At 32.8% G+C, this 27,088-nt stretch overlaps 1 protein-coding gene across 1 annotated transcript in view; it reads left to right on the top strand.

Annotated features, from left to right (window-relative positions):
* Nucleotides 1–23,652, top strand: part of SYCP2 (synaptonemal complex protein 2) — a 77,256-nt gene extending 53,604 nt beyond the window's left edge. The window contains exons 23-40 of the mRNA XM_074347523.1: nt 1,996–2,123; nt 2,910–2,946; nt 5,012–5,082; nt 5,180–5,237; nt 5,696–5,751; nt 6,202–6,259; nt 6,727–6,895; nt 8,604–8,641; nt 9,115–9,285; nt 16,582–16,672; nt 16,937–17,080; nt 17,630–17,757; nt 18,887–18,981; nt 19,077–19,176; nt 19,538–19,596; nt 19,749–19,827; nt 19,938–19,994; nt 20,975–23,652. Coding sequence (XP_074203624.1) covers nt 1,996–2,123; nt 2,910–2,946; nt 5,012–5,082; nt 5,180–5,237; nt 5,696–5,751; nt 6,202–6,259; nt 6,727–6,895; nt 8,604–8,641; nt 9,115–9,285; nt 16,582–16,672; nt 16,937–17,080; nt 17,630–17,757; nt 18,887–18,981; nt 19,077–19,176; nt 19,538–19,596; nt 19,749–19,827; nt 19,938–19,994; nt 20,975–21,049 — 1,614 coding nt within the window. The 3' untranslated portion in view covers nt 21,050–23,652. The remainder of the gene's footprint in view (nt 1–1,995; nt 2,124–2,909; nt 2,947–5,011; nt 5,083–5,179; nt 5,238–5,695; nt 5,752–6,201; nt 6,260–6,726; nt 6,896–8,603; nt 8,642–9,114; nt 9,286–16,581; nt 16,673–16,936; nt 17,081–17,629; nt 17,758–18,886; nt 18,982–19,076; nt 19,177–19,537; nt 19,597–19,748; nt 19,828–19,937; nt 19,995–20,974) is intronic.
* Nucleotides 23,653–27,088: the final 3,436 nt, after the last annotated feature.

The following is a 27,088-nucleotide window of genomic DNA, read 5'->3' as shown; positions in this document are numbered from 1 at the left end:
CCTATGTTATCTTCTAGGAGTTTTATAGCTTATAGTGTGCACTTTACATTTAGATCTATGATCCATTTTGAGTTAATTTTTGTGAAGAGTGTAAGGTCTGTGTCTAGAATCTTTTTTTGGGAGGAGGGGGGCGTGATGATGTTCTAACACCATTTGTTGAAAAGACTGTCTTGTCTACATTGTATTGCCTTTGTTCCTTTGTCAAAGATCGATTAATTATTTATGTGGGCCTATTTCTCGGCTCTGTTTTGTTCCATTATACTGTTTGCTCCTTCACCAGTGACACACTATATTGATTATTGTATCTTTTTGGTAAATCTTTAAGTAGGGTCAGTCCTCCATCTTTGTTCTGCTCTTTTAATATTGTGTTGGCTACTCAGCATCTCTTGCTTCTCTGTGTAAACTTCAGAATCATTTTGTTGATAACCACAAAATAACTTGCTGGGACTTTGGGATTACATTGAATTTATAGATCAAGATAGAAAGAACTGACATCTTGACCATATTGAGTTTCCTATCCATGAACATGCAGTATCTCTCCATTCATTTAGTCTTTGATTTTTTTTTATCAGTCATGTTTTCCTCATATAGATCTTGTGCATGTTTTGTTAGATTTATACTTAGATACTTCATTTTTGGCAGTTCTAATATAAATGGAATGTAATTTCAAATTCCAGTTGTTCATTACTGGTTTATAAGAAAGCGATTGACTTGTATTAACCTTGTATCCTTCCGTTGTACTGTAATTTTTTAGTTCTAGGAATATTTTTGTTGATTCTTCAAGATTTTCTACATAGACAGTGATGTCATCTGTGAGCAGAGACAGTTTTCTTTCTTTCTTCCCTATAGGTGTGCAGTGTATTTCCTTTTCTTTTATGGCATTAGTGGGACTTCTAGAATGATGTTGAATAAGAGTGGTGAGAACAGACATCCTTTCATTGTTACTGATATTAGTGGGAAAGCATCTAGTTTCTCTCCATTAAGTATAATTTTAGCTGTAACTTTTTTTGTAGATGTTCTTTATCAAGTTAAGGATGTTCTTCTCTATTCCTGGTTTTCTGAGAATTGTTATTATGAATGGGTATTGGATTTTGTCAAATGCTTTTGCCCATCTATTAATATTATCCTATGATTTTCTTCTTTAGCCTGGATTATATTAGTTGATTTTCAAATGTTGAATCAACATTGCATACCTGGAAATATATTTGGTTGTGGTACATAGATTATTTATACATTATTAAATTTGATTTTCTAAATTTTCTCGGGTTTTGCATCTATATTTATTAGAAATACTGGTCTGTAGTTTTCCTTTCTTGTAATGTCTTTAATTTTGATATTAGGATATATTGGCTTTATAGCATGAGTTAGGAAGTATTCCCTCTGCTTCTGTCTTCTGAAAGATTCTGAAAATTGTGTAATTCTTCCTTAAATGTTTGATAGAACTCAACAGTGAGCCCATCTGGGCCTGGTGCTTTCTGTTTTGGCAGGTATTAATTATTGATTCAATTTCTTTAATATATATAGGCCTATTCAGATGATTTATTTCTACCTTGCGTGAGTTTTAGTAGAATTTGTCTTTCAAGGAATTTGTCCATTTAGTATAGGTTATCAAATTCATGGGCATAGAGTTTATCATTTTTTTTTATTCTACTACTTTCTTTTTTCTTAATTAAGTTGGCTAGAGGCTTATCAATTTTATTGATCTTTTCAAAGAACCAGCTTTTGGTTTCCTTCAGTTTTTTATGATATTTTTTCTCATGGATAGAAAGTTTTTTAAAATCTCTACAAAGCACTCTGCAAAGTTCTACATACTAAAAAACTTATCCTAACTTGTTTTAATGCCTAACAAATCCCAAAATTATTAGTTTCTGACTCCCTTTATTTCTCTTTGTAATTATTTATAGAGCCAGCCTTTTCTTAAATTTTCTTTGTAGCCTTAATTTTCCTTTGGAGGTTAACTGGTAGAGTTTTTGAGTAACTTATAAACTGTTTCAGAGAGAAAAGTTAAAAGGGAAAGGATTTACTGATGCAGCAGAATCCTTGATAAGCCAAATTAATAAGAGATACAAACCAAAGGATGGCATAAAGTCCACAAGAAAATTAAAGGAGTCTTTGACTGACAGGTATGTTCTTAAATTTTAGAAGTGGATCTTTTTCTGACATGTACACCGAAAGTTTTTACAAACTTTTAAGATTAGTTTAAAATGTATGTTCAAATAATGTAACCGTCCATTAGAAAACACATAAGTATTTATTTTCATCAATAGTATCTGTTTAAATTATACAGAAAGGGAACTGAATTTAAAAGTGGTCATTCTAGTACCTGACTACAGTTTATAAGGTATCAAAAACACCATATTGATGCAGCATACCGTTCCAGGAATGAATCTCTAGCCTATAGACATTTTAGAAATTTTATTTGTTGAAGCTAGCGATGAGTAAAACTAAGTATATTTAAATGGCTTGCTTAATAAAATACGAAATTTAAATGAGCTGAAATGAGTTTTTTGTATAGTAAATATGTATTCCTTGTTTGCAATCTTTCTGAAGGCTTTCTCATATTATAAAATGTGTCTTTATGGGCTACCAGGTGGTTAATTCATGTTTAAATTAATTTTGGTCTTATGGCATGAAAAAAATTACTCTCATGGCAGAACAGTTTTAAGAAAATTGCTTGGCACCTCCTGCTGCATGAATGGTTCAGCTTGGACTTAACTATTATTGTTGCTGTTTTCTCTGGGGGAACTTGCAAAACTATCAGACTAGTACTGTCACATTTCAGTTATATGTAGCATTTGAATGGAGACTCAGTGACCCAAATATGTTTTACCTTGTATAAAATGGCTTTTATGTAAAACATTCTACTGACATTTAATTGTTTTTTTAATTTTGACAAACCTTTTTTATAGTGGTTTTTCAAACAAATCTGATCTACAGCTCAGTAAGGTAGGTTTCATTTATTTAACTACACCAAACGTGTAGTCAAACTCAACAATGTTTGACGGTAAACACTAACATAGAGTAGTAAGTAGTAGGATGGAAGTAGATTTAATGTTTTCAACATATTGATAAATGGATTAAATGGCTGACAAGTTCAGTGACAAGTACTCAAAGTAGCCCCCCTAACCTTCTGTTCTGCTTTTCAAAGAAAATGCTTTTCTTATGTATATGAATGTGATATTTTTACTTTTTGGTACATGATTCAGATTTTTTTTCTAGCTAAACTCATCTCTCCTGACAATAAGATTATTCTTAAATCCCTATTTTTGTTAAAAACATTTATTTTTTTATCCAGGCTTAAAATATCCATTATTTTTTATTTATTCCTCACAATTATGTTCTGTCTTCACTTAATTTTGTTTTGAGATTCACCTTCTGTGTCTGTACATTCCTCTTAAATCTTCTCTCTCTACCTTTGCCAACTCCTATTTTTTTGTTTGAGTTCTAAATTCTAATCCATGGATTATTACAATAGCCTTTATGTAATTCTTTTGGCCGCTAGTATTTCTCTGTGCAAATCCATTCATTACATTCAATACCAGCTTTTTAACTTTCTAAATCACAGAGCTTTAATCATGTCGTTCTCTCGTTCAGAATCCTTCTTTGGTCTCTTTCTTATTGAATTAAGTAGAGACTTAAGCTGGCTCCCAAGACCTCTTAAAAGTCAGTCTGATTTCCTAACATTAATTCCCCAGACATGTCTTATTTAGCTGAAACACAGTAATTCCCTTAGTGTTTTTTCTAAGTGTTTATTCTTTTTCCTCCCCCTTTGGAAAGAACTTCAAAGTGAATCATCAGGCTCTTTCACCCTCATTTCTCATTGTCAAAACTTTATTCTTCTTTGCAAGCCCTGCGTCAGAGTCACCTTCTTTGTGAAACCTTTTTAAGGTTCTCTGACTCAAAATTCAAGTGGGCAAGAATTCTGAAGTCTGTGTAATAATGTCTTTGTACCTTTTATTTTTTGATATTTTATTCACTATTGCAGTTCTTTCTTTCTCTCTTCTATCTTCTACTAGAGTGCAACTGTTAAGAATCGTCTTTGTAGACCTTTACTCACGTTTCTACACTCTTCAGTATCTTTGCTCATTTTTGGATCTTCTGTAATACCCAGAATACACTGACATGCAAAAGATGAATTGCGCAAATATATCTAAACACTGGTAAAAATCATACTGGAAGAGATAAGTCAGATAAGTGATCAGAGGAGTAATACATTGATGGATAAACTTTTTGAAATTAGGCAAATAATTCTATATAAAGAAGCCAAAAGAAATAATAAAATTGAGGATGAATCACAACTAAAACGAATGTTTTTTAGTTTTAATATTTCCAACTTCTGGATATTAAATTAGACTTCTAATTATTTCTGATCAGTAAGCAATCATTTAGTGATATTATTTATGTACTTAGTTAAATGACTTTAATAACATAATTACTCAGTATGTTAAATTTTGATTTAACTTCTTTTCTGCCTACTTTTTGATCACATTGAATATACTTTGAGCATTAGGCTATAGGAATAACGTTACCTATATTTTTCTCTAGTAGTAGTAGTTGATTAATACAATTTTGACTCTTTCACAGGAGATTTTACATAAACCTTAACCTTTCCCAAAGCTTTTCTATTTAAGAGTTAACAGCAAATGAGTCTTAAAAAAAAAAAAAAAAACCAGAAACATGCTTGTTTTATGATTCTAGAATCACTAAAATTCAGCTTGTAGAATACCAGTGAGGTCATTTACCTATGTGCAATAATGTCAATAAATAATCAAGATAAAAGGATTTTATATTTTGTATTTGATTTACAGCACTTTGTTACGTCCTCAGTTTAATACATAAGTCTTTAGTATTTTTAAAAGTGTGGATATTTAAGGAAATTGTTACAAATGTAAAATTTTTATTAGTGGAAACACAACTAGATAATATATGAAAATGTACTTCATATGTTGTTTGCCAAGTATAGTAATATACAAGTTTGAATGGTTTTATGTAAATTTTTTTTTGTATTTAGGAAAAGGTTCAGAAAAAAAGTTATAGACAATTGAAGACTACTTTCGTTAATGTTACTTCTGAATGCCCATTGTAAGTAATTTTTCATAAATTGTAAAGTTTTCTTCATATTTAAAGAAAATATTTATTTGTTGTATAATGGAGTTAATATTTCTCTTCATTTTTACAGGAACGATGTTTACAATTTTAATTTGAATGGAGCAGATGAGCCTATTATAAAACTTGGAGTAAGCTAGAAATTAGTCATTATTTTTGTATTAGTTATTCAGTATTTTGTATTTACAGTTATTAGAGGATTTCCATCCTCTTGTAAATATGCTTTAAAATATTTTAAAATATGTTGTTAAATATTTCAAAATTTATTCAATACCATCCTAAGCATATTTGGTTTTCTTTCAAATCTTTTGGACTGAAGTAGACAAAAATGAGTAATTGGGGCATCAAGAAAGTCACTTACTGATGGCAACAGATTTAAAATTATTACTCTTGTTTTTAGTATATTTTATATTATTAGCCTTCTTCTTAAGCATAAAAATATTTTAGTAAGCTTAATTTTATTGTCCCATCTTATAATTATATGATAGAAGTGATAGAAATTAGATTTTTTTATGTTTATTTCTTTCCCTTTTTTTTAAACCTTATTTTAACACTGAGAGAAAATTTTTAATGCTTATTCACAATATAGATCCAGGAATTTCAAGCTACAGCTAGAGAAGCCTGTGTGGATACTTCAGTAACATTGTAGGTATTTTTATTAACAATTAGATGGATCATTTTAAAATATACTTTTCTCAGTTGTTCTTTTTCTTAAATATTTCCTCCCAGTTTGTCTGAGTTTTTAACATATAAAAAGAGTGAATAAAAATGCCATTGTCATAACTTCTATTATGGTTCTCTTATTTCAGTATTTGCTTCTAAAATTACCATGTAGAACACTGTACACTTTTAATATTAGTTGTATATCTTAGATGATAAAGTGGAAAGGAGTTAGTAATCCTTTCCTTTAACCTTGTTGTTTGATATAATTTAAGTAAGGTCACTTAAATTTAAGAGAAAAAGTGACTTGGCCACAATTATGTAGTAAGTTAATGAAAGAGTTAAGATGGAAAACCCAGGTCTAACTCTGCAGCTGCATGCCAACTTAAGAAAACGAGTAATTAAGATTAAAATTAATGCGTATTTTTGTTTAAGGGTAGGTTTAAGGAATCATGATGAACTTGAAACTTCTCTCAAAACAAAAGATAAAAGAGTAAGTTATAATATCCTAATGTGTCTATTAACATCAGTATTTCTTTTAATAATTTTTCAATGCCAAAGATTATCACAGAACTGGAAAACAAAAATATTTGGATCATTTTTTAAACTCTAGGAGATGTTCCCATTATGACTTTTCTTATGGTTTCTGAGCTATCTGCAATCTAGTAAGATGATATGACAATTTTAGTTATCTCTTTGCTGGTATTGGGTTATGTCTCTATGGAAGTAAGCTATTTTGATTTATTTTTATATTTTGCTGCCAGTGTTGTTGTTAATTAAATCTTGATCTCTGATATGGATTTCTGAGTGACTTTATTGGATAGATCCCTAATGCCAGATTAGTATGCTAAAAAAAAAAAGTTAGTTTTTCCTTTTTTTTTTTTTTTTTGGCTTAACTTCCTTTGCATGACATGTAAGACAGATTTTGTCATCTATTACAAGGATTGTCTTTTTTTATAGATTGTAACAAATCATAAAAAGAAAAATCTCTTTAGTGATACTGACACAGAATACAATTGTGATGACATGAAGACAGATATTAGCTGGTTAAGAGAACCAAAATCAAAACCACAGCTAATAGACTACAGCAGAAATAAAAATGTGAAGAAACATAAAAGTGGGAGATCAAGTAAGAAATCACTTTTTTGTAAATGATTTTACCATTTCAACTATATAAAATGCTTTGTTGGTTCATAAATATATTTTTGTATGTAGATAGTGTTTATAACTACATACCTTTATGAATAAGAAAAAAGTGTTACTTTTTTGATAATATGTTTATATTTAGATTACTTTTTTTATTGGGACCTTAGGGACTCAAAATATGATTTATCATAATCTTGGCTCATTGCATACTCTCATCATTTGTCTATTGTGAATAATGTATTAAATACTCATGAACCCAACACTACCTTAAACAAAAAACTTGGACAGTATCCCACTCCCTGCCACACCCAACACACATACCTTTTAGGAATTCATACAGATGCAATAAAAACTTATTGAAAGGAAAACAATTTTCTTAGAGAAATATTTTTGCCTAAATCATCCACAAAACGTTTTCCCAGCATAAGGCTTCTGCCTTCTTGAAGTAGCTGGATGAGGGTTTGAGGTATTGGTTTTGGCTAGACATGACTGTTTTCATAGCTTAACATCAATTTCAGTGTTTACTAAAACTCAAAGATTTTATATGTTCAAGATAACATAACTCAGAACTTTTAAATTTATATTTATTTTAAGGAAATCACTGTTTATTTTATTTCAGGATAAAAATAATCATTAGTGACCTGTGGCAGTTGGGGGAGGGAATGATGTCTTAAAAAGAAGTGAACATAGAGATACAGAAATGAACTTTGGTCTGTGTTTAGAAGTGAGGCTGAATCTTGAAAACAGATGAGAGTTCAATTATATGCATGAGGAAGAGCAGCAGTAGGATTATCTTTCTATGTAAAAGAGAGAGTATGGCATAGCATGGTATGCCCAGGGAATGCAGTATTGGAGTAGTTGGAGTGTAATCAGACTTTGTGGAAAATGCTGAAAGGCGCAGCTGGGTCTAGTCATAGTGTCTGGACTTTGAAGCAGTGTGTTATAAGGCAAGGAGAAACACAGTAAGATCCACATACTCTCAGGGAGCTTGTAGTCTGGTGGGAAGATGTACAAATGAAGACATTTACAACATTGATTAGAAATCTTGGGAAGACAGTAAATGTCTGAATACTGTAATCAGTAAAAGCTCTTAAAACTCAACTCTCCTGAGTGAATTGTTTTGTTTAAATGGCTGAATGACTACAAGTCAATATGTAGGAGCTGGCTTATTGCCAGGATTGGAGGACCTTTCTTCTAGAACTTCATTACTTCCTTGGCTTGAACATGACAATATCAAATGACATGATTCTGTTTTATAAAGTTAATTATACTGTTTAGAGATATATACGTGTGACTAACGCAGTTTCAGGATAGTGATTACCTTTTGGCAGAGGGGATATGGAAGGTCATGTAAGAGTACACAAAGTAGATTCAGATAAATGGAATGGTAATTCGTGAGTGTTAACTTTGTAATGTATGTTACATATTTTCTTGTATGTTTTAAAAGTTTGTTTTATTTAATTTAATTAATTAATTTAGACGGGAACTTGGTAATTCACGTTATACCAACCTATCCTGTAAACGTGTATCAATCTCAGTTTAGTCTCATCTTGAAACTTAAATTTTTGAATGAGTTTAAAGGTGTATTCTTGTTTTTCATGATTCTAACTTATATGGAGAAATATTCTAGTAACTTTTAATATCAGTTCTCATCTATTTGAAAAATTCAACCTTATTTTCTTGAATTGCAGGACCATGTTTGGAAAGGAGACAACCAAGATCTAAAATGGTAAAACCGGGAAGTTTGTGTTCAAACATCTTTTCAAAATTATTTTTCTCTTTTCCTGTAAAAAAAAAAAAAAAGCCATTTGTCATCTCATAATTTGATCCTTGTTATCCTTGTTTATCCGTAATTGTTTCAGGCTCTGCACACTTACTTCTGCCTTCTGCCTTTTTGAATCATGTTGGCCTGTTTTAGGTCTGTTTTACTCTGTGCTTATAGGTATTTTTGATATCTATTTTTTCCTTTTCTTTCTCTTAAGTAATATATATCAGGCCTCTCAGAGCTTTAATAGTGAGGCTAAAAAAGTGATAAAGAATATATTTGGAATGGGAAGATAAAATCCACTCATTTAAAAAATACTAATCAGGAATATTTTTATTCCTATGCATATATGGATCTTGTCACAGTGCTAATTTTATAGCAAATAGCTTGTATCTCAAAATAGTGATCTAATATATTCAGGAATTTTTCTCCTAAAGACACCCAACAAAAATATCACCAAAAAGGTAAATGAGACAGTTCCAGAGGGGAGAACCAGACTTCCACGAAGAGCAGCAAAAACCAAAAAAAATTATAAGGATCTCTCAAATTCAGAATCAGAGAGTGAACAAGAATTTTCACATTCATTTAAAGAAAAATTGCTAGTAAAGGTAAGTAGATATCTGATTAATAATTTCTAAAAGCCTCCTAAAATATTAAATAGAGTGAATTTTTGTAAGAATATCAGACTTGCCACTTCTTTTTAAGATTTAACTTTCTATATGATAAAATTTACACAGTAATTCTAAAAATTGATCCTTAGGCAGTATAATGTTAAAATTTGTAATAAGTTGGCATTAGTGTTACAAAACAGGTATTTGACTCTAGTAAAATTATAACTTTAAGATAGTATCTTTGAATTAGAGAAGTATGTAGTCTTTTCCAAAATTATCCTTCAGGAAAGTACAGACAGTTGGGAATCTGGATCTTTTTCTTGTGTAAAAGCAAAAATACTGGATCTGAGTTTCTTCCCATACACTGCCCTACTTCTGTTCATACCTGACTTCTTCCTTATGTCTCAGTCTTATAGATATACCCCTAGCCTATACTTGAAGGCATTCTTAACAAAGTTAAAAAAAAAAAAAGAATATAGTGCTTACAATGTGCCAGGTGCTATTCTAAGCATTTTATAGATTTAATTTCTTAAAATCTCTTAAGTAGCATACTTAATGACTACTAATGACATCTCATTTTGCAAATGAGAAAAATTGAGGCTCAGAGAGATGAAGGAACTTGCCCAAGTTCACACAGCTAGGAAGTGGTGAAACAAAGATTTGAATTCAGAGTCTGGCAGTAGAGGTAGGTCTCTGACCATTACACTGTTCTCATTTTAAATCATTAAACCTCCGTCTCTCCCTGTTATTTCTTACCTGGAAGATCTTAAGGATTTAATATAACTTACCTCCAGATTTTCTATCACTCCTTACTTTCATTTACATATAGTTAGGTAAATCTTGCCAAACCAACTTTCATCCTACTCTCTTCAAAGAAAAACCCTAAAAATTTCCAAACAGACATTCAAAGCATCAAAATACCTTTCCAAGCTTTTATTCTCACTTCCCATTACATACCCAGAGCTGGAACAGTCAAATGGAGAACCTGTGACTCCCAAACAAGACCTGTGTCTCTGCTCCTTCTGCTTGAATCAGTGGTCCTCCACACTTCAGTCACAGCTCCTGCCATCCTCTTTTACAAACTCCTGAGCATGTCATGTACCGTGAAATCTAGGAACTCCTTCTGGTTTCCCTAAACTGGATATAATCTTTGAACTGTCATAGCATTTTATTTGTAGCTCTTAAGATATTTATTATAGTCTATGTATATTATGTTTTCTTGTGAATTTGTCATCTGCCTTCTAGTATATAAGAAAGTCTTTTACTACTCATGTTGAGGCCCCTATTATGCCTGTACTTAGTGATATAAGGCATTTAATAAATACTTCAGTGTAACTTAGTTTTATATGTCCAAGTATAAATTATTTGTATTTGAGTATAATTTGAAAGTTATGAATACATTTAGGAGAGTATACATTCCAGAAGCAAAACTGTGAAGCTGCCAAAGAAACAGCAGGATTCCTTTTCTGCCGAAATACAGAAGGATATATCAAAAGAAAGGAAAAACTCATCTCTACTGAGAGATACTCTACAAGAAAACAGCCTTGACCTAGCTCCTATATCTTTATCTGGGAGTCCATCATCTATAGAAGTAATGAGATGTCAGTATCATTTTTTTTCCTTTAGTTGAATATTCACTAATTTTCTACTACAATTACATGAATATATAATTTAAAGACTAATTTTGAGGGGTATATTTAAGATTTTCAGTAGTCAAAACTTCATTTTTACACTAGTTAATGCTAGTAACTTGGTCTTTGCTGAGTAGACTTGAGAACAGTGTTACTATGACCCTGAAGTTTTACATGTTACAAAGTTAAAGACCAAATGCTTTACAGAAAAAAATTTAATGTGTATTTACAAGTTAAAATGTGAAACCTTGAATACAGTGGGAATGATGGGAATTCCTAGTTTCTCATTTTTACATTTCATTGGCAAAAGTCTCCAAGGAATATCATGGTCATTCTGTGAACCCATAGTGGATTATCTTCATAAACAACTGAAGTTTTGCTTTTATTTAAAAATAATTGGCAAAGAAAAGTTTTATTCTTTGAAGCTCTGGCGTATGTATATATTTTTCTAGTATAGAAACTTTAAGAATAAGTTTGTACTTATTATATCTTTTTCAGTTCCTTTTAAGGGTATTTTAAAGCATTTCTGAGTGTCCATCATTTTAGCAAAAATTCAAGACTTACATAAGTTAACAAACATTTCCCCTCAAGTAGCTATTTGTTCTTTTCTATAATATTTTAATACTGCTCAGGACAAGTGTCATCTCAGATAAGCACATACTCAGAAGACCTGATTTGATCATATGCCCTGATTTGACCTGAAAACTGTGAAAATTCATTTATACTAAGACTTGTTTCAGCCATGAATTTTCTCATCTGTATTTGAAGGATTTAGGCCAGACTACTTCCCAAGCTATCTCTAACCATCAAACCTGTGACTTTAATGTGTACCAGTACTGGCTATGATCTCAGAGTACTCAGGATAGTAATTAAATTAGGTTGGTCGCCATAGATATTTTTGTTTGAAAATGTTTGGAAAGTTCTTAAATTTTTTTAAACATTTTTTATTGAGTTATAGTCATTTTACAATGTTGTGTCAAATTCCAGTGTAGCGCACAATTTTTCAGTTATACATGAACGTACGTATATTGTCACATTTTTTTTTTGCTGTGAGCTATTTTAAGTTGAATAATACTCAGTATTTTTTAGTCTTTAAAAACATTTTACATATAATTTGATCTTGATTTATTAAGCTTACCCTTTCTGAATACAGCTAAGATTTGACGGTTTATATTTTTAGAATTTCAATTAATCATACTATTTCTAAAGCAGACATTAGAGATTAACACCTGTCACCTCTTTTTGTTTGTGTTTTGTGAGGCAATATAGGTACAGAAAAAGGAACAGAAAGGGATTTTACTCAGGATTATGACTGTATAACAAAATCAGTATCACCTTATCCAAAAACTTCATCACCTGAATCCTTAAACAGTAAATACAGCATTGGAGGTCCAACAAAGTCACCCAAAAACAGTGAGGAAAATTTACTGTGTACAAGAGAAAATTGCTCACCAATTCCACAATCATTCTTTTTGGTAAGAAAAAAAAAGTATGTATTTTCTCTTTTATCAGATATACCTGAAGTGGGCAAATCATTTGCCTTCTAGTCTTAATCAAGTATACAGTGCTTTTCTTCTTAAGGTTTTGAGTGTGGTCTAGGGGAGAGAGGAACCTACCAATAAGTAAATAGCCTCAGTGAACCGCAGACTGATCCGTGCAGGAGGAAGAAGGTGGCGTATGACAGTACTGGTGACAAGTCTGTGCTAGGAATGTCACTTCCCAGGAGGTACTACTTACTTGGCTACATGTCAGAATTACATAGTTCGTTTCCTAGATTTGAATAGGCTTATTCATACTGCAACATAGGCACTTCTTTCAGATTTCACCGTAACTCAAAGTCTGTAACATTTAGTTACTAAATCACAAGTTGACAAAGCAAATTGCAAAGAGTGTAGTTGAGAACAGTATGACTATAGCATTTGCTTTAAAGATTTGTAAATTAACTTTAAAACTAGTAGGTAAATGGTATGAATATTAACAAACTTAATGATATGTTGAAAAATTCTTTATCCTTCCTCTCTCATGTATTGTTATATGTACCATTTCTTATTAATAAAATATGTAGGTATGGTCAAAAGTCTTTTAAAAAGACAGAGATAGGAATCAATTATGGGTCAAAGTGAGGGAGGATAGCTAAAAATGTAATGTCGACAAGAAGTAGTTTATATTTGGAATTCTGCTTTTTTTGGGGGGGTTGTTTGTACTTTGGGACTAGTTTATAAACTCCACCTCACCTCCAACCCCTTTGACTTGGGTTGTATAGATGACTTAATTCGGAGAATTTTGAAATAGTAATACAGTTATAGAGCTGATTATCAAGATAATATAGTTCACTGTAACTAGGTATAGCTGAAAAAGTTTTGACTCAGCAAATAGTGGAGCAAGGATAAACGCATTCTGTGTTAACATTTTGCAAGTTAGTGAAGCCATCTGCACCTCAGTTTTCTCATCTGTAAAATGGGGCTGGCAAAAATTAAATAGGCTGATTATGTAAGCATAATACCTGATACACAGTAAATACTCAAATATATTATTCTCTTGATATGTGCTAGTATCTGAATACACAAAGATGGAATTAATGACAGTTCAGCACACCTATAGCCAAGATCTGAATCCTCTGATAAAACCAATCTACTGTCCTACCATTTTGAACTGAATGTAAGTTTATTTCTACAGGGTTTTAAGGTCCTTTTATTCTGTTTAACCAGTAGTCTTCACAAAGCATAATTTTTCAAATAGAACCTTACATGAGACCTCCAATGTGCCAAACAGATAACATAACTATTCTGTTTAAAGCAGATAGGTCTAAACCCTTGCTGATACATCTCCCTCTCTGATAACCCCCAAAAGCACCTTTGCAAGACTCTTTAATTTCTACAGAACACGGTTTAAAACTAGTTTCCCACTAGACCGTTATCCCATGGTCCTTTGTCAGCATTGCTCTGTTGTCCTTAGTTTCCCTGCATGCTTTCTCTCTTTGGTATCCTGTCTTGCGAATTGCAGCACCTAGGTAATCGCTGCATACCTATGTTGATTCTACTCTGTGCTAGATGGAATTTTGTTACATATTTATTAGCTGGACTTTTACAGGAGACATTGTGTTTCCCAGTTACTGTTGACTCTTAATTAGGTACTGGAAATTTGCTATGTAAATTTGTTGTACCAGCTTAACACTCTCCAACAATACTATGTGACAGTGCCCATTTTTCTAGTTTTTGCCAATCTGATGAGTGTAAAGTTTGTCTGACTTAATTTTCATTTCTGATTAACAGCATCAATGAGTATTTTTATATTTTTGGCCATTTTGTAAATTGCCTATTTTTTCTGTTTTTAAAATTACATTGTTTGATTTTTTTTCTTATAAATTTGTAGGAGTTCTTACTATTTTCTGGATACTTGTTCTTTATTGGTGTTATATAATGTAAACATTCTTTTTCTAGTACGTAGCGTTTCTTTTCACTTAGTTAAATCAAAAACTTCCACATGACAAAAAAATATGATGTAATGAAATTTACCAATCTTTTGCTCTTCAAGAAATCTTCTTTCAGCTGTTGTCATAAGAATATTTTCTTTTCTTGTACAAATGTTAGTTTTAATTCTAACTTTGTTTTCCATCTTCCTAGGCTTTCTCTTTGCATATGGATAGTGAATTAGTTCAACATCATGCATGGGATCCCCCTCCTTCCTCCATCACTTGTGATGCCAATTTGGTCACAGCCTTGCACCCACATGGGTCAGCCGTTTGGTCAGTGAGATATAGCACAGTGCACCTCCTTGCTTCAGTTAGTGTAGTTTCACACTTACAGGGGTTTCACCACCCCCAATCCTCACCTTCATCTCATTCTACTTCTGAATTCTCTGGGCCCTTTACTTGTCTGATCAGTTTTAGAATTAGTTTGTCTGAGGGAAGAATTAGCATTTCCCAGTATTGTTACTGAGATTTCTCATCCACGTATTTCACTTTTCTCTCTGCTTTTTGGTCTTATTTCCAACAAAGTTGTGCCAAATCTTCCACAAAGAAAGTTGTCCTTCTGAAGTGTTCTATTTTTTTCTTTGCTGTATTTAAAATTTTGCCTTTGTATAGAAACACTGTTGACTTTTATATCTAATAATCATGACAAATTCTATCATCATAAATGCCGGCCTGGATTCTCTTGGATTCTGAATATAGATAATCATAAAATGTTATTCATGGTAATTTTTGCATTTTTCCATTGCAGTCTTTATGCTACGTGGTCTTTTCATTTTTAAGGGTTTGGTGTACTTGTTATCAAATTAATGTTGTAATTGTCTAAGTGCTTTTTAAAATTATGAGTGGGTATTGAGTTTTAGTAATGAAGATTTACTCTCAAAAGTTAAGTAGTTTTGGTTTAATGTTGTTTTCTTTTATTAAATAGTTTTCTTACTTCCTTGGGGTTTCTATATGTTTTGTTCATTCATAGCCCATTTAAGAATAACGTAGTGAATAGAAACAATATAGTCTGTAGTACAGTTGGTCCTCCACATCCACGGCTCCCACGTCTGTGGCTTCAGCCAACTGTGGATCACTATTTTTTGTATGGGACATGAGCATCAGTGGATTTTGGTATTTGCAGGGGGTCCTGGAACCAACCCCCCCACCTCCACTGTGGATACTGAGGGAGGACTCCACTTACCCAAGAAACACAAAGTTGAAACAGCTATTTAGATGTAAGCAGTTATAATTTAGAACAAGTTTGTGGAAATTTACCTCCAAATATGAAAATTGTATTTGAGGCAAAAGAGAGGTATAGATGGTCGTCTAGCTATCAAGCTTCCCTTAAACTGAGATTGTTCTTATAAGAATCAGATGACGGGGTTTTAATAATTTAGTATTTTTCAAATGTTATCTGAAAATTTGATGTTTAAAATATGTAGGGATGGTTTGATCATAAATAACAAGTTGAAATTTTTAAAATGAAAAGGTCTTAAGTATGCTATTGCTGCTAAACCACTGACTTACATATTTATAATTAGGACTTTCTAGTTTCCTGACTATATAGGAATTTGGTTAAGCTTTTGCCACTATAAAAGCCCATTAATCCATCAACAAAAATATTTTAATTACCCAAAAAATACAGAAATTTAAGACAGAATTTTACAGCTTGGCATGGGCTGAATTTTGACCTGAACCTCAGTGGGTAGGTTGGTATATACAGACTGAGTGGAGAAAGAATAATAACCTGAGTACAGAAAGGGAAGTGGACATGCATTTTCACAAAACAGGAAAAAGGTTAATTTGGAACAAAGAAGCTTGTGTATTCAAACAGTAAAACATAAGGTTACAGGACAAAGATGGGGCTCAGTTAAAGATAAAGCCTGAAAGAAGTAGTCTCGAAAACTTTGATTTTCTATGGCTCCCTGACTCAAAGAAATCAAAATCCTAATGAGGAGGGACAGAAAAGTAGTAGTAGTTTTAAAAAGCCAACTCAAAACTATTGCTATAATTTAACATTGAGGTAAATGCATGGTGACAAATTCAGGTAAATGTGAGAGATGATAAAGGGATAAAAACCAAACAATTTGGAAAAAAAAGAACTGATAACATTTGCAGTTTATTATCTTTAGGGTTTGGGTAAGATGGTCAAAGATGAATTCAAGAGTACTTACAGAATTTTTTTCCAATTTCTGATAAATATTTTAGGATAGTCATTCAGCGTCTCCATTATCCATGTCTAGTGAAGGAGGAGAGAAAACGCAGTGTGACATGCCCTGGGACTCCACTCATGCATCAGGTTTGCAGTCATAGACCTGCTTTTTAAATAATATATTAATTACCGAAGTACTGTAAAATTCCATCTAAAGGAGTTATATATTTTAAGTCGTACCTTTATTCAATTTAGTTCATGTCAAAATGAAAACAAGTACAATAGGTAGAATTTAATGCAGTTGCCTGAAACTATACAAGTTAACTGAAAGACTTTTTTTTTATAAAAGCAAGAAAATATTAGGTATTTTTAATTAAGATTATAGTACCTCATTTTTTAACTGTTCCTAAGGCCCTACACAACATCTTAGTCGCAAACGAATGTACACAGAAGACAACCTAAGTAATTATGATGAAGTAGAACTGGAAGAAAGAGCAAACTTGCCTCCCAAAAAACTGTCTAAAGGCGAAGATGCAGATCATCACAATGACAAAGGTCGGTAGATCAAATGCCTGTATCAGAATGCAGTTATTTTGGAAGGTGGTATCTTAGATCTCTAGTGACTTCATCCATAAAGGAAATCCCTTTGTAAGGACAACTTTGGATACATCCAAGAAGGATGATACTCTATCTGAATAATGTTATAGTAAGGGTCTTTTTACTCATAGATCACCCTCATCATTCTATCACTGATTACCACATACAGGTTTTACTGGAGTATGAACTTATTGATAGATTAGTGTGTCACTAAATAGTTGGATTAATAACATGGAAGTAGTTTAAACCAGTTATAAAAAACCTTTTAGCATGGGTATTAAAGCAGAAACAGTAACATTAAAATGGAACATTTGGACTGATTTTTTTAAGTAAAAATATTTTAAATTAAAAAATATAAATTCTTCCTTTGATTTCATAATCCTTAGATTACATATAGAATCTGAAAATAACATAATTTTGTTCTCAGCCTCATGACAAACAAGGCTAAATTTGTAACAATGCTTACCTTAACTTTAGCTGATTGTCTTCTTCTTTTTTTTTTTTTAGTGTCTGAAAGTGTATCTCCGTTATCAACAAATGACTCTTCTATTCCCGGGGAGAACTGGGAAACTGAAATAGCAGGTGTAGGGATTGTGTATGAGCAGTTCAACACAGAATTCAAGACGAAAGTTCATGTGAGTTGTCATTCTTTAAATTATGATTTGTAATTTATACTCAATATGACAACATGCCACACTTTCTACTAGACTATCAGTTTGTTAGAGCCTTTGGCAACCAAAAACCCACTCATGAACTTACCTTTCCTCATGTACTGGTGAAAAATTGGAACGAGTCCTAGGTGAAAAACCTTACTCTCGCAAGAGCCGAGTTTCTCTTCTAAAGTTTGTGCGTTATCCTGTGCCCTTTCTTTTTCTACGGGTTCTGTCTCTCTCCTGTTTTCCTTTTCAATTTGTTTACCATTTTGACTCTTCTGTGATTTTTTTTTCTGAACAATTTTCTTTTCATGTCTAGTCTTTTTAATACATCGTTTATCTCACAGAGGTGACTGCCACTGCAGGTACTATAATAAAGTAAGTACAAAGGGCGAGCAGCCCCCATCACAGAAGTCCATTTCACTTAGTTTCACCAGTTCTGTACTTACGTATCCTTAGTTACTGAGGCTCCAAAGAGGTAATGTTTGCAAAAATCCTTTCTAAAATAATTTTTAATTATTGTTGTGCCACCCATGTCCTTTTCTCACATGCCTATATTTAGAATCAACAGTTCATTCTGTCCTTCTGTTAAGAAAAGGTATTTTCCGGCACAGGTTATCAGCCCTATCTCTTTGTCTTTTTCTTCTCTTCAGTGGTCAAATCTGAAATTGAGATTCTGTGTATTTCTTTTGTTTTGATTTATCCAAGTCTAAACAGAGAAGCCCTGATTTCGTATATTCTGTTACACATCTGTGACAGATGTGAATATATATATTTTATGAAAAATGGAATAAATAATTTTGAGTGGACTCTTAGGCTGTGCTCCTGAGGAGAATTACAATCACTAGCATCTTTGTAAATTGTAGAGTGATGTACTTAATGAAAATAATTTACCAATTCAACCCTCAGTTAGAACCTCTTTGGTGGAACGAGACTCTGCTCTGACTGAGCTTATTTATTAACACTTCGGCTGAAATCACTTTTTTTTTTTTCACTTTTCTAAATTCTCCTTAGTCATTTATATTTCATGGAAAAGGCTTTGGTCTTAATACAGTCTTGGTTGGATTATTATTTTGTAAAGATTTTCAAGTTAAAGATGAGTATTTTTCAGATCCACCAGAAACTGATGGATTATTTTACTAAGCAGTTGTGGAAAACAGCCCAACAGCATATAAAAACAATGAACCATCAAATTCAGGAGTACAGGTCTGTACTTAAAATCCCTTCTGAAATATTCTAAGTGCTATGTAGTCTGAGAGCTATCATTTAAAAAAAAAAATCTCATTTTGTTTCTTTAATAGGATCAAAAAACTTGATAAATTCCAATTCATCATCACAGAGGAGCTGGAGAATTTTGAAAAAGATTCACAGTCTTTAAAAGATTTGGAGAAGGAATTTGTGGTTTGTGCTTTTTAGAGTTTAAAAATAATTTTAAAACCTTATTTTTAAGGAGCTATACTCAGGAAAACCTCTGTTAACCTTTTGCTTTTAGATAGAGCACACCAAAAAGGTTTTTGTTCCTTAGAATATAACTTAGTTTAACTTAGATTTTTAGTTTATAATGAATACCTTTGTAATAAGGGAGAAATTCCGAAAGATTTTACTTTCAATTTTTTTTATATCCCAGAGTTATATCTGTAATATTTTTAGCATATAGCCAAGTTGTTTGTTTAAATTAGGAATTATAGAAATATAGTAAATTCTAATGTCAAGTTTTAATTTTTAGTCATAAGTATAACTAGTTTTGTATTTTGAAATTTAGGACTTTTGGGAAAAGATATTTCACAAGTTCAGTGCCTATCAAAAAAGTGAACAGCAGCGGTTCGTATGACATTCTTAATGATTAGAATCTATGACATATTTTTATTAACAATAAGTTTGTATTAGTTTAAAATGTTTAATTAAATGGCGATAATATAGAATATATAATTTAAGTACAATACAAAGGTAACTTTCATTATTTTACTTGTTAGGCTTCACCTTTTAAAAGCTTCATTGGACAAGAATGTCTTCTACAACACTGGTTATGAAGAAACTATTTTTACATCTGAGGTATACATTTTATATTTTTATATATAATCTCACTCATTATTAGTCTAACTTGTTTTTTTTGCTGTGAAAATTTTATAATAAATTTCATGGGAGAAATTATTTATTCACAGATGTGTTTGATGAAAGAAAACATGAAAATGCTGCAAGACAGGCTTCTTAAGGAAATGGTAAATCAACTCTCTAGTTTGGGTTTTTCAAATGGCATAATCGATCATGCTTTCTTATTTTTAAATGGAAAAAATCTTCCACAGGTTTTTCTCCTTTCTTTTTGGATTGAGAGAAGGCAGTTTTAGCCCCACTGGGATTCTTCTAGTAGTTCTTTAAATTAAAATAAGGGAGCAAAATTTACAGTAAAATATCAGAGGTGATTTAAATAATGAGTCTCTCCTAAGAAAAAAAAATTAATTTGAAAATTTAAAAATTAGCTAGAAGAATGATTTCTTTGTATGTATCTAAGCACTGTGCACTGCAACAGACCTCTCTCCTGCTGTGTCTTCTGAAGGAGAAGGTGTGTCAGGACAGAGTGATCCCAGAGTGAATTATTGTCTACTTGGGCAAGACTTCATTTACTTAAATTGGGGATAAAATTAGCTGACTTTCCAAAAGTCTAGTAGACCAGCAGCTGCATTCTGGGGGAAAGGTCCCCTGGAGAGGGAGGAAGATGTCTAAAGGGACTTCTCCAAGTGAACATGTCTTTGGCATTTTCTCAAGGATGGAGGTATTTTTATGTATACGTTAGTACTAATCTTGGTATACAGGATATTTTAATGTACTTAGTTAATTTTAATAGAACTTCAACACGCTGAAACAGTAGAGGATCAGGATGTTGTGGCTAAGCCAGTTTAGCTTAAAGCAAATAAGCTAACCAGACTGATCCTTATTGAAATTCTTTTCTAGACTATTTTGGTTTACTTTCTTCCTTTAAACAGTAAATACAAATTTCTTTGATTTGGGGTTTAAAAGACTAGAAGTCTTCTCTCAATTGATCATCTAAAATATCAGTGATGAGCACATAATCCTGTAGATATCTAGGAATATACCCAGGGGGACTGGATAAAATGAACACTGATATACAGTGTCTTGATTTTTTTTAAATTTTGATTTTAAAATTATCAGTACAAAACTAATTTTTTTCCTTTGACCATAGCAAGAGGAAGAGCTTCTTAAAGTACGCAGAGGACTGATGTCATTATTCATGGCTCATGAAAGAAACAGTGTGTGACGCCTAGTTGTTACCAGCGAGTTTTATCGAATTATGCTTTTCTGTGTATAACTAAGGAAATACTACAGTAGCTCTATAAAGAGAAACACATGTCACCCAGGCAAGACTGCCTTTGTAGGAACCTCCAAATCCAAAGAAATATCTTATCAATGAAAGAACCTACAGTCACTATAACATGGTTCTGAGCCCAAAGGACTTTTGTCTGTACACTATTACCCTTTTTAAAGAAAGTTTTGGGAAATCAGACAATAAAAGGAATTGGCTTGTTTTGCATGCATGAGACAAATATTCAGTTAACCATATTCACAAAACTAGGTATTCCTTTAATAAACTACAACTTACCATACAAAATATATTTTAAGTGAAAACAGTTTGAACTAATATAAAGTATTACTAAAATTTGTTTACTAGTTCAGAATATACTACAAGTAGTAAAAATTTAGTGACGCATAGAAGGGGGGAGAAGTCAGATTTAAAAGGCTTACCTGCGTGGCCATCAGTACTTGCAGCACACTGTTGGAGAGTATATTTGTTCAGTTATGACTCCACTATGTTATTAGAAGGCAATAAAAGAGTCTAAAATGGTTACTATATAATTCTAGGTAGACATGCTATTAACTCATAAGCAAACTGTTTTGACAAGTACTTTTTAAACCCCAGTGTTCATTGCAGTAATATTTTGCTAGATTAACTTCTTAAAATGAATACACATTTAATTTGCTTTAATTGTATAATATATTAATGTTGAAATAAATGCTTTGTCGGATAAATGTTCTACAATTGTTTTATTTTATAAATTATTATTTTTCCTATTTTATGAACATTGGATCAAACAGAATATCCTTCTTTTCAGACATCCTAAGTATAATACCAGGCAGCCTCACTTGCCTGCTTAATGGTAGCAGCGTGTTTGAATACTACCAGTATTTAAGTACCGTGGTAGAAGTGGCTTAGAACTACTCCCATCACAACACACCTCCCTGCTTATGTCGTACTTGGTCCCATGCTGTGTTGTATGTGTAATCCAACCCAGCTCTTTAAACCCTTCTCCTTTGACCTCGTCATCACCAGTAGTTATGTGCCCTGAACCTCAGCCTCAGACATTATCACCCCAACTTGCAGAGTCGTCCCGGCTGTTTACTCCACCACTCCTGCTGTGCCTGTTACCCTCTCGTCTGTCCTTCCTTCCCCACGCTGGAGTCCTTAGTCCAAAATAATACTTTCTTGTCCTCTCTCTTCTCCTTAACTTTATCCACTGGTTCACACCCCTCATTCCATAACCTGAATATCACTTGAGAAAAATCATATAACCAAGGTTTAAATTTATGACCACATTTCAAGAGTATTACTATGTATCAGTACCTCTCCTTAATTCTTTACGTTTTAGGGGATGGCCTTACTTCACACTTCCTCATCTCTTCTCCCAAAAATGTCACATGTTATCTGCATCACCAGCATTTTTTGATTTCTCACATGTTCCAGTGACAGATTAGCTTCATTATTTCAAGACCATCTAATCCACCTGCTAGTGCTCTTAATCCTATTACCTTTGACTTCTCTCTACTGGTGTGTATAGCCCACATTTATTTAAAAAAAAAAAAAAAAGGACTAACATCAAGTTCCCCTCTAACTGCTGCCCTCCCTATGAAATTCTTTACTCACCTTTACACAGAACATATCAAAAGAATTTTCTCTATTTTCTAACTCACACACTTCTTATTTGTCTCTTACCTTGCCTCAGTCCAGCTTATCTCTACAATTGCACTGAAACAGCTTTTATGAAAAATCACCAGTAATTTATTTATTCCAAATCTAATCTCTATCTTCTTACTCAGCTCCTCAGTGCCATTTAACACTTAAAAACCCTTGGCTGGCACATGTATTCCACTCTTTCTCATCTCATTCCTGGCTTCCCTTTTACCTCTTAACGTGGGGCTCATTCCTAGTCTGTCACTCTTCCTCAGCCTCTTTCTCCGTAGGTAACTGCATCTGGTAGCATGTAATAACCATCCTTGTGTTGACGACTTTCAAATGTATAAACATTCTGACCTTTACTTTGGACATTAGAATGTCATATACACTGCTTATTGACAGCTGTAGTAAACATCTCAATTCTCAAAACATCTCCTGATTTCTCTCCCTCAGCATTCTGTCTCACCACCAAAGAAAAAAAGTAAACCTGTCCTTCCATCTCTTGAAATGTTACTTTCATTCACCCAGATATTGAAGCCAAAACCTAGAAGTACTTCCTGATTGCTCCTTTTCCTTTGGCTGGTTAGTCGATCGACAAGTCCTGCAGATTTTACTGCCAAAATATGTTCTACATAAATATACTTTCTGTCACTTTCACTATCACTACCTTCAACAGTGTCAATATCATTTCTCACATAGACAATTGCAACAGCCTCCTACATTGCTGTCCAGCATTCACACTTGCCTTTTCACAACTTGTTCACAGAGCAGCCAGTATACTCTTGCTAAATCATAAATCACATCATGCCACTTCCTTATGTAAAACTCTTCAGTGACAACACACGCTTAAATAACCAATGGGTCAAAGGAGAAATAACAAGGGAAACTAGAAAATACTTTGAGACAAATTAAAATGCAACACACTGAAAGCAGTGCTCAGAGAAATGGATAGCTTCACATTAATACGCATTAAAAATGAAGATCTCAAAGTCAGGAACCTAACTTTATACTTTAAAGAACCAGAAAAATAAAGCAAATTACACCCAAAGCTGCCTGAAGGAAGGAAATAAACACTAGAGATTTAAAAAAAGGAACAGAAAACAGAGAAAATAATAAAACCAGAAGTTGGCTCTTTGAAAAGATCAAGAACATTGATAAACCATTAGTTAGACTAAGATCAAGAGAAGACTAAAATTTCTAAAATCAGAAATGAAAATTGGGAACATTATTACTGACGTTACAAAAATAGAATTATAAGAGAATTATATGAACAACTGTATGCCAACAAATTAGAGAACATATAGAACGGATGAGTTCCTAGAAATGCAAAGTATTGACACTGATTCAAGAAGAAACAGAAAATCTGAACAGACTTACAATTAAGTAAACAGATTAAATCAGTAATCATAAAGTTTCCCAACAAAGAGCTCTACCAAATGTTTAAAGAAGAATTAACACCAGTCTTCAAATGCTGCCAGGAAATAAGAGATGGGAATATTCCTAACTCATTCTGTTAGGCCAGCATTACCTTGCTATCAGATAAAGACATCACAAGAAAATTACAGAACAACAGCACAATGACTATACATGTAAAAGCCTCAAAATACTAGCAAACTGAACCCAGAAGTATATTAAAAGGAATATACTTAATGAAGGAGTTGCAAGACCTCAACACTGAAAACTATGAACCATTACTGAAAGAAATTAAAGACCCAAATAAGTGGAAAGACTCCCACGGTCATCCCATCAGATTCCAAGACTTAATATTGTTAAAATGGCAGTACTTCCTGAAGCAATCTACAGATTTAATCTAATCCCTATCAAAATTCCAAGTCTTTTCTGCAGAAACAAACAAACAAAAAAACCAATCGTAAAAATGGAAGGAACTTAACATAGCAATCTTGAGGAATAAAGTTGGAGGACTCACAGTTCCCAGTTTCATACTACACAGCTAAGTTAGAACAGTATGTTACCTACATAAGGATGGACACATAGACCAATGGAATAGAATTGAGAGTCTAGAAATAAACGTATTCATCTATATGCAGTTGAATTTCATCAAGGGTGCCAAGACCATTTGGTGGGGAAATAATAGTCTTTCAACAAGTGATTTTGGGACAACTGGATAGCCACAAGCAAAACAATAAAATTGGACACCCTTATCTTACACCATATATAAAAATTACCTTTAAATGGACCAAAATCTAAAAGTAAGAGTTAAAACTGTAAAACACTTAGGAAAAAACATAGGACTAAGTCTTCATGACCTTGGTTTTGGCAGTGGATTCTTAGATACGACACCAAAAACATCAGCAACAGGAAAAAAAAAAAAAAGGTAAATTGAACTTCATCAGAATTTAAAAAAACTTCTGTGCATCAAAGAATACTTAAATAAAAGTAAAAAAGAACATATTACAGCATGGGAGAAAATATTTGCAAATCATTTATCTGATTAGCGTCTAGTATCCAGAATATGCAGGTATTTCTTACAGCTCAACAACAAAACAACAAACAACCTGATTTAGAAAATGGGCGAAGGACATGGGTGGTAAACATTTCTCCAGAGAAGATACACAAATGGCTAACAAACTTATTAACATACATCAAGTACCATTAGTTATTAGGAAAATGGAAATCAAAGCCATAATGAGATCCCACTTATACCCACTAGGATAGCTAGAATCAAAAAACAGAAAGTAAGTGTTGGCAGGGATGTAAAGGAATTGGAACCCTTGTGCATTTCTGGAGGAATGTAAAATAAGGCAGCCGCTGTGGAAAACAGTTTGGCGGTTCCTCAAAAAGTTAAAAAAGGAAATTACCATGTGATCCAGCAATTCTAATTTTAATTGTATACTGAAAAGAACTGAAAACTGATGCTCAACAAATACTTTTGTAAAAAAATGTTCACAATAGCACTATTCACAATAGCCAAAAGGTGGAAACAGCCCAAATGGCTATCAAATAAACAAATGTGTAGTATATCTATGCAATGGAATATTTTTCAGCCATAAAAAGAAATTCGTATTGATTAATGTTACAGTGTAGATGAATCTCAAAAACATGCTAAATGATAGAAAATGGACACAGAAAAGGTCAAATATTGGATGATTCAACTTACATTTACATGTAATATCCAGACTGTAGAAATCCATGGAGACAGAAAGCAGATTACTGTTTGAGAAGGGGAGAATGGAGTAGCTACCTGCAGGGTAAGGGGTCTTCTTCGGATGGGATGGAAATGTTCTGGAACTAGATAGAAGTGGTTGTTGTATGACTTTGTGAATGTGTTAAATGCCACTGAACTGTACTAACATTGTTAATTTCATGTTATCTCCATTTCATCTGAATTAAAAACAACAACACAAAACCTCTCCAAAAGTTTCCCGTGCCCTTAAAAACCCAACCTTTACACCATGGCTTACCTGTATACCATGCGAGCTGGCCTTGTCTTTGCCTCTTCACCCTTATTTCCTACTCCTCTCCTCTTCCAGTCTCCTTCAAGCATCGTTCATTGACCAATCTCATTCCCACGTTAGAGTCTTTGTTGATGTGATCCTCTCATCCTGGGAACTTGCTGGGCTTCAGGTCTCCATTTAAACAGAAAGCACTTCCCTCACAAACCTATTCATGTTAAGATCATTCTCCATCATGTAGCATTTTTTGGAGTCAGAAATTTATGTCTACCTCCCCTCCATAAACCTGCACTCCTGTAAATTCTATGGGAACAGGAACTTTGTCTGTCTTGTTCATCACTATTTCCAGAATCTAAAGAGAGTGTCTAGAAAAGTAGGCTTGTACAATGTGAATACATGAGTGAACAGGTGGAATATTTCTAGGTAGGAATTTGCAAAGTTCAGAGAGGGCCATGTGCCTCCTAAAATTCTCAGCTCCTCAAATCCTGTATTGTGTTGGCATTTTTATTAACTTGATAACAAAGTGTAAGTCAAACAGCCATTGGAGCATCCATTATATGACACACACTGTGCTTAGCTCTATATTCAGAGGTAAGAAACGAACCCTTTCCTTGTACTTACAAGTGAGATCTATGTGTTTTTAAAGCAGTCATGCAGAATTCTATGGATTTCCATTTTATTGGCACCTCTGAAGAACTGTGTAGGCAAATCAGATGTACACAGGCTGCATTACCAAAGAAGATGTTATGTTTGTAATGGTTCATGTTTTTAAAAAACATAATTGGGTCAAAAAAAAAAAGCCCATGGAAATATTCTAAAACAACATCTAGAGGGAAATAATTTGATTTTTTTTCAGGAATACAGATGTGTTGCATAAAACCTGTATGTCGTACTAGCCTGAACTATAGGTAATATAATTTTTGTTTATGCTGTG

The sequence above is a fragment of the Camelus bactrianus genome, chromosome 19 (genome assembly GCF_048773025.1).
Source record: "Camelus bactrianus isolate YW-2024 breed Bactrian camel chromosome 19, ASM4877302v1, whole genome shotgun sequence".
Taxonomy (NCBI): domain Eukaryota; kingdom Metazoa; phylum Chordata; class Mammalia; order Artiodactyla; family Camelidae; genus Camelus; species Camelus bactrianus.
Note: the sequence above shows the minus strand (reverse complement) of the source record. Positions and strands in the feature narration are given on the sequence as shown.